This window comes from Eulemur rufifrons, chromosome 3 (genome assembly GCF_041146395.1).
Source record: "Eulemur rufifrons isolate Redbay chromosome 3, OSU_ERuf_1, whole genome shotgun sequence".
Taxonomy (NCBI): domain Eukaryota; kingdom Metazoa; phylum Chordata; class Mammalia; order Primates; family Lemuridae; genus Eulemur; species Eulemur rufifrons.
This window is the reverse complement of record NC_090985.1, coordinates 79,026,619-79,041,069: the sequence shown is the minus strand read 5'-3', so window position 1 is coordinate 79,041,069 and position 14,451 is coordinate 79,026,619. Positions and strand designations below refer to the sequence as shown.

Below are 14,451 nucleotides of genomic sequence, written 5' to 3'. Positions count from 1 at the left end.
GCATGTGACTGTTTTGTTATGGTATTGATCAACTTTCTTGCCCTCGAAAATACAAATTTCAGAATGACATCATGCCCAGTAGGAGTAATTAAAGCTATCTGATGAGGGAATTTAGAAGTTGAAAGGGATGATTGTAATTGATCCTGATTCAATCCTATTACAGCTTTTTATAGTTTAAGCTCTAGAGAAAGCACATTCCTTGTCAAGACTTTATTTTACAGATTCCTTTGTGTGTGCTGTGTTTTCTAGTCTCTATTTTCCTTTTAATTTTTTTTTTTCCTGTAGTAAATAATGAGCTGCCGCCTGAAATCCGGCTTGCCAGTGGTCAGCTAATGGGTGATGACCTGTCCCTCCTTACTGCAGGAGAGCTGTCACCTTATATCAGTGACCCAGCGCTGAAGCTATTCCAGTGTGCTGTTTGCAACAAATTCACCTCTGACAGCCTGGAGGCCCTAAGTGTGCATGTGAGCAGTGAGCGCTCTCTCCCTGAAGAGGAATGGAGGGCAGTAATTGGAGATATCTACCAGTGCAAGCTCTGCAACTACAACACTCAGCTCAAAGCTAACTTCCAGCTCCACTGCAAGACTGATAAACATATGCAGAAATATCAACTGGTGGCTCACATTAAAGAAGGGGGCAAAAGCAATGAGTGGAGGTTGAAGTGTATTGCCATTGGCAACCCTGTTCACCTAAAATGTAACGCGTGTGACTACTACACCAACAGTGTGGATAAATTACGCTTGCATACCACCAATCACAGGCACGAGGCGGCCCTGAAGCTCTACAAGGTAAGCAGTGACATCCATTTCCGTTGGCACAGAGCAGAAAAGGGAATTAACTGTTTCAGAGCTTGGAGCACAAATCTCCGAGTTAAGGGAAAAAGAGAGAAAACAATCGAAGGGCAAGGTGCACAGTTTCTGATTAATATTACAAAAAGCATATTGGAACATATGGAATTGGAGACTTTATTTAAAAGTTTTGCCATATGTCTAGTTTATACCTGTCTCAGCTCAGTGGCATTCTCTTCTTCACTGGCTTCCCTGAAATAACTTTTCTGTGTGTTGTCATATATAAAATAATATTTTTAAAACCTACTTGGTTTTAAAACTCTTGGTTAAATGTGAATTTGTTATAGGGAGCAGAGGACAAAAACAATGCCTTACCTTGGGAATGCATCATCTTTTGTTTGGTGACAAAGATGATCCAGATGTGATGGGATTTCTTTTTCTTCTGTGTGTTCTCAGTAACACTGAGCATACACACCTCCCTTAGCATCAGTTGAAAGTCTTCAAAAGTAAACTCTGCTAGTATTTTGCATTACTGTTTTCCCAACTATTAATGTCCCCCCCCATATGGATGTGGTATGGATAAATATGCTCATAAAATGGCAAATATACTTTTATTTTTACTGGGAAAACTATGCAGATGTAATGAATATGAACAAGTGATGAACACCGTTTATTACACAACTTGTCTTGACTTTTTCTAAACCCTAATTACTGATTAATTTATTTTCTGCAGTTTGTTCACCAGATTGTCGTGACTGTCTTGGTTCATGTACAAATGTAACACAGTCATTACTATGATGAATAACTTGGTAACTTATTAAAAACTTCTTTTTGTCTAGAGGATATTAAAATTCAGAAAATATTGCAAACCATTAGTCATTGTAACAGGCTCTAAATATGATTACAAAATCCATTTTGCAAGTGTTATCTATTGATTTATACTAGAAATCAGTGATAACTATACTATCAGGAGTCAACCAGCGATTATAATACCTATGGCTTTTCTAATACTATTTAAAATTATAAACACACAACAAAAAGAGCAGATTGTGGCTCTCTAGATTAGGTGCCGGAATTATTTATTTGGGTCGGTCTAGTACTATGTGTTTGGGTTGTTGCTTGAAGTTCAAATTCTAGATGGATGTGCTGTTCATAAAAACCTAACAATTTAGTGTGAGAATTTGTAACATTGTTCCTGTGATACTGGCACTCTGTGGATCAATAATGAAAGCATTAGATTTGGGTTACACAGTTTGGGCAGTGCTGGCCCTAATGTAAGATGGAAAGCTTCTAAGTTGACAGTATTGAAAATATCATATAAAGGATTAATTGTAGTATAATTCATAGGTTTTGCAGCAACAGTTGACAACTGTTCCATTGTCTACTTTTTTTTTTCTGTTGATACCTGACCTATTAAAACTTTTAGAATACCTAGGTGAAAAAAAAACAAACAAACATTAAGTTTGTATAAATAATAGATTTAGACCCTGGGAGCTATATAGAATATTCATGAACTGTGTTTACATTCATGCAGCTCCTCTAACACTTTAAATTAACATGTTGTGAATAGAAGATATAAATGTACAAATTTTTCTGTTTTATTAATCTCATGGGGGGACCTAAAGAAAGGTAGAGTGTTGTTATTCATATTTACAGGAAACGGTATTTAATTGTGTGATAATTATTTAAACATGGTATTTGGGGGTTGTTTGTGTGGGGGTGTGGGTGTATAAGTGTATCCATTCATTCCATAAGAATGGATTGACCTCCTCACTCTCTGCAGAGCAATTTGCTAGATGCTAGAATTACTTTTAAAAGTTCCTTTTCGTGGAGAGTTGGATATTGTCTTTGAATTTATAACCACCAGTTGAGATAAAAGCTTGATTATAAAGAGGCCCTTAGAGCAGAAAAAGCTTTAGACCCCGTAACCAAAAGGTATACTCTTTCCTTAAAAATCTTATAAGTCATATGAAAATTTACTCTTCTTTAGTCACTTATCTTTTAAATACTCAAGTATCCTGTTTAGTGTAGCATTTAAATATGGTCAGCAAACAAACAAAACATTGCTTCGAACAAACTTACCTTGAATTAAAAGACAATTTCAATATCTTCTTTTAATATGTGAGCAATTGAAACTTGATATGAGACAATCAAACTATATTCTTTTGTATTATCCTTCAAGGAGCATTCGTTGTTTCTAGTAGTAACTAGAGAGAGATATACTCCAAAATAGCAATGGGTTGAGGATGCCATTTCTAAACTGATTTCAGAAACTGCGAGTCAGACATAGAAGATTTCAAGTGCAGTAATGAGGATATTAGCAAGCTTGGTTGGCTTGCGTTGGCAAAATAAAATTGGTTCGTAAGTAACATTAATTGCTTTTAAATGAGAACCTAACAAATTGGCCTGGGCCTGGAAAAAAAATGATGGTTTATAATATGGCTAAAATATTAAAATTAGACTTAAAATAGTTTCTGAGCTAATGACTAGACAATAATCTGTCTAAAATTCATTTTCATTAGGAATTTAATTTACATCATTTTGCATCATGAATTATTTGGACTTTAAGGGAAAGTGACAAGTAGCAGTTATAAGACAAATACAGAGCTGCGAGAAAACAGCTTGTCTTGTTATTGACAACATATTGATTCATAACACTGTAAATGTGGTGATGTGTCATTTCCATTTAAATAGACTACTTTACCTATTGCATTGTCAAACTGAAGCAGTATTACCTAAAAGTGTGTGTTCTTATTCTAGTTTAAGGAGGTTAAAAGTTAAAGGTTAAGGGTTAGCTTAAAAGCATCATCTGCCTAGCTGCTTAACTTTAAACTGATCAATTTAATGAAAATCTGTTTTACAGATGTTGTTTTAATGTATTTGGCAGGATTTAGGCAGCTTTAACATTAGACGTATGCTAGTAAAAATTATTTCTTTATTTGACCAGAACAACACCTTTCCTTTTATGTTTAAGGTAGAAGGCTTGTGGGTTATGGTATTTTGGCAAAGAACCCAGAGGCAGAATGTGTTGATGATCTTTCCATATGGACTCAAAAAAAGAATACCTTTATGTCTATTGCTAACGATGACTGCAAAAACAAACAAAGCTGTATTCATTTTTTGGCAGTGTTATTTTCCTTAGAAATTTTTTTAAAAAGCAATTTTGTTACTATCAAAAAAAAATCTTACTCGTTTCTTCAAATGGAATTCTCTGAAGTGCTAAGTACTATTAAATTTTGGTTTTTCCTCTAGAAATTTTAATGATGAAGCAAAATTTCTCTAGGAAAATAAAACAATAAAATGGAACTGCAGATTGCTCATTATCTTTACTTTTAATTTATGACTGTATATTTAATGTGAGGTTAACAAATATGAAATGTATAGATAGCTACAATTGGTCTTGCAAGGTAAATATATATGTGTGTGTGTGTATATATGTACACACGCATAAATATACACAGAGTGTTTTTTCAGTGAACCCATTTATTAGATTTAAGCACATTATGAACTAATGAATAAAGTGAGGAACATAATTAAAGAAACGTCTTTGTTTCCAATCCTCATTTTTTAAAAATGCATTGCAATTTGCTCTGCCTCCTTAAATGATCCCAAACTTTTTCTGAAGAGTCCAGTAAAGAAAGTTTTTCTAAACAGTCCAGTAAAGATATAAAGAAAACCACTTAGCACTCACTATACATTCAAACTGAGGAAGAATAAGTAAGACTGACAATATTTCAGATTTATAGTTGAGTTGAGTTTGTTCTTGGCTCAGTGTGGCCAAGACTTTTCTGACCAACCGATTGGTCTAACCACCATCGTAAGCAGGGCACACAAATACTCTTGCTGTACCTGCACTTTGGCTGCTCTTCTAATATTAAATGTATTTTTAAGTGAGGTGTTCACAGCTTTGCTGGTTGAAAATCAATAGTTTAATTATACTAGCTTTCTTTTTCTTCCTGCATCTGCTAGGAAGCAGAGTAGTCTGTCTGAATTCCATGATGCCATTTTCATATTTGGATTTCAAATTGACTGAGAGCAGTGAACAAATCGCCTGTCTCCATGGTGAGCAAAAGAACACACCTGGGATTTAGTCCTAGGTAACTTTTGGTGTAATATTCCCCTAAGGAACATTTTTGGGGTTTTCTCATTATCCATATCCATGTCAGGGATAAAAGGATCCAGTTTAAAATCTAAAATCAAAGACGTGGGAGAGGGCCACAGAAGAGGATACAAGGAGGCACACTGGGAAAATTACATGTAAAGGAAATAAAGAATGGAATAATTAGCTTCACCTACCTTTTGTGTTTTTTTTTTTTTTTTTTACTAGTAGGAAATAATAACCCGATTAGTTTGAAATTAACAAAGAGTCACAGGTATTTTCATTTCAATAGGCCTGAGTCCAACTTTGCAATTTAAAATCAAATATACCAGATATGTACCATTTCAATTATTGAACTGTCATTGTCCCGGTGTGATGGTAAAAGAGGTCAGGAGATTGTGTGGTATACATTTACATAAAAGTCATTGTGCAAAAGGAAATTGGAATATGTGTGCGTATCTAAGAAACCAAAACAGGTTTTTCTTAATCTTATTCTAGTCATTTGTTTAGATGAAGAAAGCTGTTTTCACAGATAAACAAAAGTTATTCTTTTCTGTTGCTAAACATTAACATAAGTATGGAAATTTTTGCACTTTTTGTATTAGTTTCAGATTTATGTTCATTTCAAGGTTGAAATGCAGTGTGAAATTTAATTCCAGTTGCAGGATTTGTTTTAAAAAAGTAATCACAATTCAAATTATTCTATTATATTTTCATATAAAAAGACAAGGCAGAGATTGAAAAAAGTTTCTTTAGTGGAACAGGATATACTTGCATAATACTAATAATTAATAAGTACACAGATTAATTAAGAGGAATTAGTTGTCTAATATCAACTAATAAATCACTGGCATTTTCAGATTAAATGTAATTGGCCAACCCTATCGATGACGTCTACTTCTGTTTTTAAGCTTGACATTTGCTGAAACACAACCATGTGTTATAACGTGACTATTTCGGTGCAAATACGAACCTTCTCACTGCATTCGCATATCAAATAATATTACATTATAAACCGAGAACCCTTTTTGTATCCCACCAGAAAAGAAAATGACCAAAGACCTATCTACTGAAATATAGATAGATAGATAGGTATCAATCCCTAGAAAGATTTATTTCTATCAGGCATTAGTAACTTATTACATCCATGTCAGGACAGACAAAATGATTTTTGGTGTGTGAAATTGTTATCAAATCAAGGCAAAATTTTAAAAAAGCCAAGTGTGTCGTTGGAACTTTCCTGTTTTGTTTTCTACATCTTTCCTTAACAAATGCTGCTGTTTCCCTATATGTCAGGCACATGTTATTATGCTGTTCTCTGTTTTTCTGAAATCCTTGCTATTTTATTCTACCTAGATCTTCTCTTCCTGGAAATAGTCCATGTTATAGGATTGCCTATGTAATTCCCCACAGAAAATTAGCATTCCTTTAATTAAGGGGAATGAAGCCTTTTTATAAAATCAGAATAGTGTATCCCTCCAAAAGTGTAAATGTCTTTCAAGTCTTTTTCAGAGTGCATTTTTTTTAAGGAATTGCTTAATCTGGAGGAATTTCTAATGTTTTTTTTTTGGGGGCGGGGGTGTGATTATGTGAGGGATTGGGTTTAGGTAGGGCAATACCCCTACCTAAGAGCTTTCTTCATTCACTCCTTCTAAACACACATACACATACACACACACCCCTCACAACTGCCACTACCACCAAACCCCACAACTGCCACTACCACCAAACCCCACAACTACACTACCACCAAACCCCACAACTACACTACCACCAAACCCCACAACTACACTACCACCAAACCCCACAACTACCACTACCACCAAACCCCACAACTACACTACCACCAAACCCCACAACTACCACTACCACCAAACCCCACAACTGCCACTACCACCAAACCCCACAACTACCACTACCACCAAACCCCACAACTGCCACTACCACCAAACCCCACAACTATCACTACCACCAAACCCCACAATTTGGCACCACCATTCGCTTCAGGAAAATGTCAACTCATACTTTATGATTTATATTACGTTCTTTGTGTAACTTGTGTTCATTCTGTCTCATGTGAAGTACAGGTATGATTTAACCAAAAGTGATAAATCCCTCATTGATGCCACCCACCCTGAGGTCATTTAGGTAATGCAGACAAAGGTGCTATTTCATAATTAATGTGCTCTCCTTATGTATTTTTTTGGCTTAACTTTAATAGTCCCTGTCAGCAGAGCTTGTTTAAAATTGCTGAAATGTTCAAATGGGTGTTGGGATGCCATGCAGTAATGCAGCCAGAGTCATGTGTTAACCAGGCCTTGTGCTGCTGAAAGGGTCTTGGCCCTGGGTGGAGTGAGGAGGAGCTGGCATGTGTATAATGACCACAGTTCTGCTTCCAGAACATCTGGCCTTCCTGAGTTCTACTGGAAATGCTTTACCAAGTTTGCTTTGAGTCTGAGCCTATGCTCAGGCTGAGTTCAATTAGATGTGGAGATTTGTTCATTATTCAGATAATTCAAGCCTTAAAGGCATTTTGCCTCCAAATTATCAGTGTATTCCAGGAGAGCATAGGAGGATATGATTTATTCAAAAAGTGAAGAGCGACAATGGAGATGTAGCCACCTATAACCATTAGGAAACACCTTCAAAGATTCTATGCCCTAGGAATGTGATTGGGCCTAAGTTCTGCTTGCAGATTACCCAAGTGATATCCCAAATTTTGCTTCCCATAAATACAGAAACAATTTATTGAACACTTACTATGTGACAGGTTTTGAAATGTCTGTGTATAGTGGTTGTGTCCCATTATTGTGGTGGGATATAAGCCATCTTCCTAAATGTTGCTCAGAGACAAAGAGATTTCTAAGGTGAAGCTTCCTAATTCACTCTGCTTTCCAAAATTACATGTTATATTTGGTGGTTAGATGTCAGGGGCATTAATAAAATTAAGAGTTAAATCCATAGAACTAGTCATCAAAAGTTTCCGTGTTTTTCTTCAACAATGGTTAGTCAAAGGGCTGCCGGTCACTGGCCTCTTGAGTCACCAGCAGATATAGTATAATGTCATGTGTGTGTCTTGGCTTGCTATTACTGCCCTATTGCATAGCAAGAGTTTATTGGTCAGTTTGAGACAAGGATTATGATGGGAATTTGAGGGCCCGATACAGCTTTTCTATTAGTTAGAACATTTATTATATGTCGTTTTTCAAACTTGAGGATGATGCTACTAATGCATTGCCTAGAAAAATGAAGAAAAAAACTACTTAATAAAGAATACCAAATGTGTCAAATCACAACTTCTGTCAACCTTTTAAACATCCAAGTTGCTAATGTAATATGATTCTTGGAGAATCTTAAGATACATTATTGTAGTAGCTAGTTACTCTGTTATTATCACAGGTAATAACAATTGTGCGTGATAGCATTTTACTTCACTTGGTTTTATAACCTTTTATTAATATTTTATTTTTTTATCTTTAAGGAAAAGGACTTTTGTAGTCTTAAGCTTATGTACATTAAATGTGCATACGTAAATATAAAAGTATACGAAGACCATATTCAGATTTTGATTCAGATTTTCTTAAAGCCTTTATTTCACTGGAAGTATTAGCATAGAATACACATTTCCTTCTCCTGATGCTTAAGGAATAAGTGTTATGGCTATATTTGCCCATCAACCTAATTTTTAAGGAGTAGTACAGAGGAAGGTTAAGGTTGGAGAATTATTTGTTCTTTGATATCTGCTGATACAATTAGTGGAATACAGGGCTGAGAATGGAAAGGAATGAGCTATTGATAGATCCACTGTACAGGCTGACTTCAGTTTGGGAGGAAAACTTTTGAAATTTTAAAATATTGATTTTTAGTCTGTGATTATGTGTCCTGTGGCAAGAAGAGCCTCATTTATAGGTAGAGTAGGTAATCGACTGTCTATACGTAACTTATGGGATATTGGGAAGAATTTTACCAAGAATATCCCTTCTTCTCATGCCAGATACTCTATTAATGATAAAACCACACTGATAAATTGACTTATTTATTTATTGCCTTTTACTATGGTACTACTTTTTGGAGAAAACATATACTGACAACAGTCATAAGTTAAACTCTTTATGTACATTACTTCTTTTACTCTTCTTAACAGTTATATTCTATTATTCTCATTTTGACATATGAGGAAACTGAGGTTCAGAGAAAAACCCTTTACTGGAGTCCTTACAGATAGTCAGAGAATGGATTGGAGTTCTAACTTTGGCCTCTTTTCAGCCCATGCCCTAGCCTACGTGATGAGGCTTTGTTACTATAATAAGAAAACTTGTTGTATTTGAGGCTGGAAATAACAGGATGTGGGAAAGGACGAGAAAGGCTGGGGACCTCAGAGGCAAAGTTTACAATGTTGTCTAGGGCTTTCACTTCTTCAGGCTAGCAGGTTTCCGTAAAGATATTGCAGATGCAATGAGAGCTGGCCAAAAGCTTTGCACACTACTGGAATGATGAAATCAAACCTATTGGGTCATCTGTGAGTTGGAAGGAGAAACTGTTAGTTAAAATAGTTACCTGCATATTTCCTGTGATAACAGAATCTTTTCAGTTTAAAAAACTTCCTTTTACTGACATGTTTAGGTGTTTGGTATATTAAATAGAAAGAACTAATAGAATATTTATCACTTCTAGTGCCTGAGCTCTCAGTGCTTGCAAGTTAAGCACCTTTGGAAGCTGCATTAATTCATTCAGGTCACCAGGGTACCTCAGCAGTAATGTACTAAATGGTACCCTGCTGACCTGAAACAGGGAATGTGCCTCCCTAAGCATTTAACTTACTACGCAGGAACAACTAAAACACAATCTACTCACTGGCCATAACCTTAGTCACCTTTTCTCTCCTTTTTCCGACATCCTTATAACTACTGGAGGAAGTCCTCTTCACTTGCTACTTACTAGAATTTTTAAAGATCATCTTATTTTGAATTATAATTATTATTTTTTACTTTTGTCTTTTACTTCTTACTTTGATCCATTTTAGTTACAAGATCCCAGCAATTTTCTTTCCAGTGTTAATGCACTCCTTTCCTCTCTTTTTCCTCCTCAAAAATTTTGGTAATGATTTCAATGGAAAGCCCAAAGTCTTGTTAGAACTATTTACATTGACTAAACGTAGGAATGTTTGGGGAAATCTTGCCTCTCTGAATCTGACTACCCCATACTGCAAAAACTGTCAGTTATTGACATTGCTGCCGTTGACCACATTTATTAATGAAATGTTCTTACATTGGAAAGTAAGAATAATCTTAGTTTTGACATGACAGAATTGCTAACAATATAGAAGCTCCCAATAACTACAGCTGTTGTGCGTAAAGCATGTGAAGGCATTTTGATAGCTATAATGTGTGATATTTTTCAAAGACTTTAAATATTTCTAACTATCCATTTGGCAGGTGAGAATAACACTAGCATATGTCCTTAGGGGCTAAAGTCATTCATTTTTCAATTGCAGAAAATTAGGTAGCGAGTCTAATTGCCAGCACCTCTGAAATAGTCAGTGTACAAGGCATCTCCTTTAAGTTCAACATACATGCAGCACTCACCATTGAGTAACAGAGTAGGTGGTGTCAGTGATGGGAGAGGGGGAAATAATTCTCAATTTGACACCAAATAAACAGCTTTGTTTTTGAAAAAGATTAACATGGTAAAATGGGAATTATGCAAATACCAGAATTTGCTTTTTGGAATTTATTGTATTGGGTGAATTTATATCATATAATACTTTAACAGGGAGAAAACCCTCTCCTATTTACTATGTGCTGCTAAATGTTACTGTTTTTTTTCCCAACAGAAGCTCCTCAATGTCTTTTGAGAAGTAATTGGGCTAAAAACAAGTTCTGATTTATTTTTTTTTTTATTTATTATGATTTGTATTAGAAAATTAAGTAATTAAAAGAAAAACATTTAGATGGAAAAGCAGTGTCAAATTTTTCCATGATGGGTATTTCCTGAGAAGATACTCCCTAGTTTCATAACTAAATTCCTTAAAAATAAATGCAAGGGGAATTCATAAATAATTTTTCATCAGAGAAAAACAGTCTCTGGCTCTCTAAATTCTCTAAATATTAGAAAAACTAAATGGGATTTTTTTTTAAGAACTATTAGCTTTTGGAGCATTCCTTCTGAACATGAAGGTGAAAGTACAATCTTTAAGTCAAAAATAAGAAAATGTCTTCCTAGTTACTCAATTGTTCAATTTTGTCAGCATTTATTTAGATGAATCTTTCAAAATAGACTGTCAGGCATAATATTTACTTATAAGTTCCTGTTGCATATACTGGGTCATTGTTTTTCCTTCCTGTAGAACTGTGGCCACCCCTTTAATTAGAGTAGCTTGAAAATTTATTGGGAAACTATTGATACAGAAGAAGTACATTGAAATTGATTATATAATTAATTATATATATGGATGTGTTGTGTATATGTGTGTGTGTGTGTGTGTATACATGCATATATACATTTCTCCAAAAAGTGAACAATTTAGTTCTTTCAGTGGATGAAGAACGTGGATGTATGCAGATCAAACGTATTAGGTGATTAAAATGGACAAATGCCAGTACCCCAATGATGTTTTCCATACATATTCAAGGAGAACTACTTGTACTTATTTTGCTCAAACATTGGAACAAATTGCTTGCGTAAGTGTGTGTATGTGTGTGCGAGAGAGAGAGAGAGAGAGAGAGAGAATACAATATATGAAAATGTATTAAAAATTGATGAAGATTATGGGGTTAATCATTAATGCCCTTATTTTTTTTTAAAGTAGATCGCAGAAATCTCTTCCTGTGCATTGTAAGTGTTCTCAGTCCCTAGAGATAATAAACCTTTGATGATGTTGTGCAAGATTTGTCAACGAGCAGTGAGATCAGTTCTGTATGTACACATGACTAATCAAAGGTTCAGGGAACAGGATATGATTTGGTACAAGTGATAGGTTCTTCAAAAAGTAAATGACCTCACTAATTGTGGGAGTACTTTAAGCCTTTTTTCCCTACAAAAAGCAAGTCCTGCTCCGAACCTTGGAGTAAATATCATTTTGCAAAGGCTTCAGCACTAAGTCTTTTAAAAAGTATTTTTAAAAGCAAAGATTTTCTCCAATTAATGTCTACCTAATTAGTACTCTATTCTTTCTTTGGTCTTAAAGTCACAATATATGCTACAAGATTCTTAGACTCAGAGATATTCTTGAAATTCAGGGAATTAGGTAACAAATATCTTCTTAAATTGACCAACTCTCATATGTACAAAGTGGGAAAATGATGGAATAAGACAGCAATCTCAATATTTAAGCATGCAATTATACAGGAAAATGTGACTAAAAGATTCAAGAAAGCAGTTCTTTGTTAGAAAGGAAAGGAACTATAAAGTTATAAGCTATAAAATCTACCATGTTGGCAGTGCCATGTTGAGGCTATTGTCTTCTGCTTTGCTGCTGCTTTTTTTTTATTTGCAACTTTATTGAGATATAATTCATATACCATGCAATTCATCCATTTAAAGTATACAGTTCAGTGGTTTTTAGAATATTCACAGAATTATGCAACCATTACCACAATCGATTTTAGAATATTTTCATCATTCCCAAAAGAAACCTTGTAACATTTTATCTGCCCACCCCCATCTCCAACCCTCCCTCCCCCGGCCCTAGGCAATCACTAATTGCTTTCTGTCTCTACAGATTTGACTGTTCTGGACATTTCATATAGATGGAATCATAGTATGTGGTCCTTTGTGACTGGCTTCTTTCACTTAGCATAATGTTTTCAAGATTCATCCATGCTGTGGCATGTATCATTCATTTCTTTTTATTACCAAATTTCTGTTGTACAGGTATACTATATTTATTGCCCATCAGTTGATGGATATTTGGGTCGTTTCTACTTTCTGGCTAGTATGGATACTGATTTTAGGAACATTTGTATGCAAGGTTTTGTGTAGACATAAGTTTTCTTTTACCTTGGGTACATACCTAGCTGTGGAATTGCCAAATTGACAATTTCTGATATTAACTGGATTCTCCATACTGTCAGTCAATTCTTATTTTGTACCTGGTCAGCTCCTTCTCTCTTTTCCTTTAAAAAATACTTGAAATTTTTACCACTTTCCAATTGCTCCTTATTCATCTTTTACTCCCCTCTGGCCAACTAGCTCAGTAAGCAAATCTATACTAGTATTTATCGAGCACTTATTTGGTGTCAAGATAATGTCTTCAGTTCTTTAAATAGATTAACTCATTTAATTCTCCCAGCAAACTTACTGGGTAAGTACTACTAGTATGCCCATTTTGAAGATGAGGAAACTAAGGCAATGAGAACTTAATTTTTCCAAGATCGCAAAGCTGATAACAGCCACGACTAAGTCAGGATTTGAGCTCAGGCTGTCTGGTTCTAGAACCCACAGTGTTAAATAGGACACTTTTCACAGTGAAGATACTGCATGGAGAGAGAATACGGGGAAGGGAAGGCCCTGTTTGTGGCAGAAGGGGATGGAAGTACAGGTGCAACTATAATAGTTGATGTTTGAAAAGGATATGTATCCTCTGAGATAGGAAGAAAAGAAGTTATAATGAGATGGAGATTTAAAGATTTGGGTCAGGGAGAGGAGGGGCGAGGCGTGACAAAATAGAAAAATCACCCATAACACTATTCAGGCTTTAGCTCTTTTTTTAAGTCTGAATGTAAACCATCGATTTGATTCGTACTATGGTCTTTGAAAAATATCTACAAACTGAATTCCCTGTATTTGTAGAAATGAAAAATTGGTACATTTAGACAGCTTAAATCTATTGAAGTACATTTTGTTAGACGGGTGATCTAGTAATATACACAGCTGCTCATTTGTCCTCATTGATTAAAAATGCCCTGTGCTGGACCCCGAGGTGAATAAGACAGACACAAAGGGAATGTGATGCAGTTCCTGTCCTCAAGAAGCTCACCAGTTTTTAGAAGCAAATATGTAATACTTTTCCTCTGGGTTTTATTTTCCCAGTGGGTTGTCCCTGTTCACAGCCTTCCTGAATTCCACAAGTTCGTTGCAACATTTTAAGTACTTTGTATAACACATTTTAGTAGTGTTTACTCTTTTGTGTCTTGTAGAAAATTAATATTTAGATTTTCTATGGTATTTGGGGCAAAAAATAGATTTCTGCCTTGCAGAACTTTGATAAAGAGTGGCTGGCTGTGTGTTTCCACACCAATAAAGATGTCTCCTGGTTGGAAAGTAATGCTCAGTAACAGTATAATTAAAGTCTTTTCTCTCTTTAGCCTCCAACTCTCTACATATGTGATGTTTGTGAGTGTATGATTTTTATGTTTTCATAGTGGTAAGGATATGGATAGACAAACTAAAATATTTCTTGGTGCTTTTATTGTTAATTGGAAGGATTTTTTTTTCTTTTTATAGGCATAAAAGCAAAAATATATCATTTTCTTGTATGTGATGTAATAATCAGTATAAAAGTCTTACTACTTTATAGCTATTTCAGGAATAATCCTATTTGATTCAAACAACTATTAATGCTTC

General features: G+C 35.0%; 1 protein-coding gene across 2 annotated transcripts in view; it reads left to right on the top strand.

The window, feature by feature from the left end:
* The window catches only part of ZFHX4 (zinc finger homeobox 4), a 180,841-nt gene that overhangs the window by 25,943 nt on the left and 140,447 nt on the right, over nucleotides 1-14,451 (top strand). The window contains exon 3 of one of the 2 annotated variants that reach the window (XM_069465514.1): nucleotides 364-788. In XM_069465514.1, coding sequence (XP_069321615.1) covers nucleotides 364-788 — 425 coding nt within the window. Of the gene's footprint in view, nucleotides 1-285; nucleotides 789-14,451 lie in introns of both variants that reach the window. The other variant, XM_069465513.1, reaches the window with a different exon arrangement.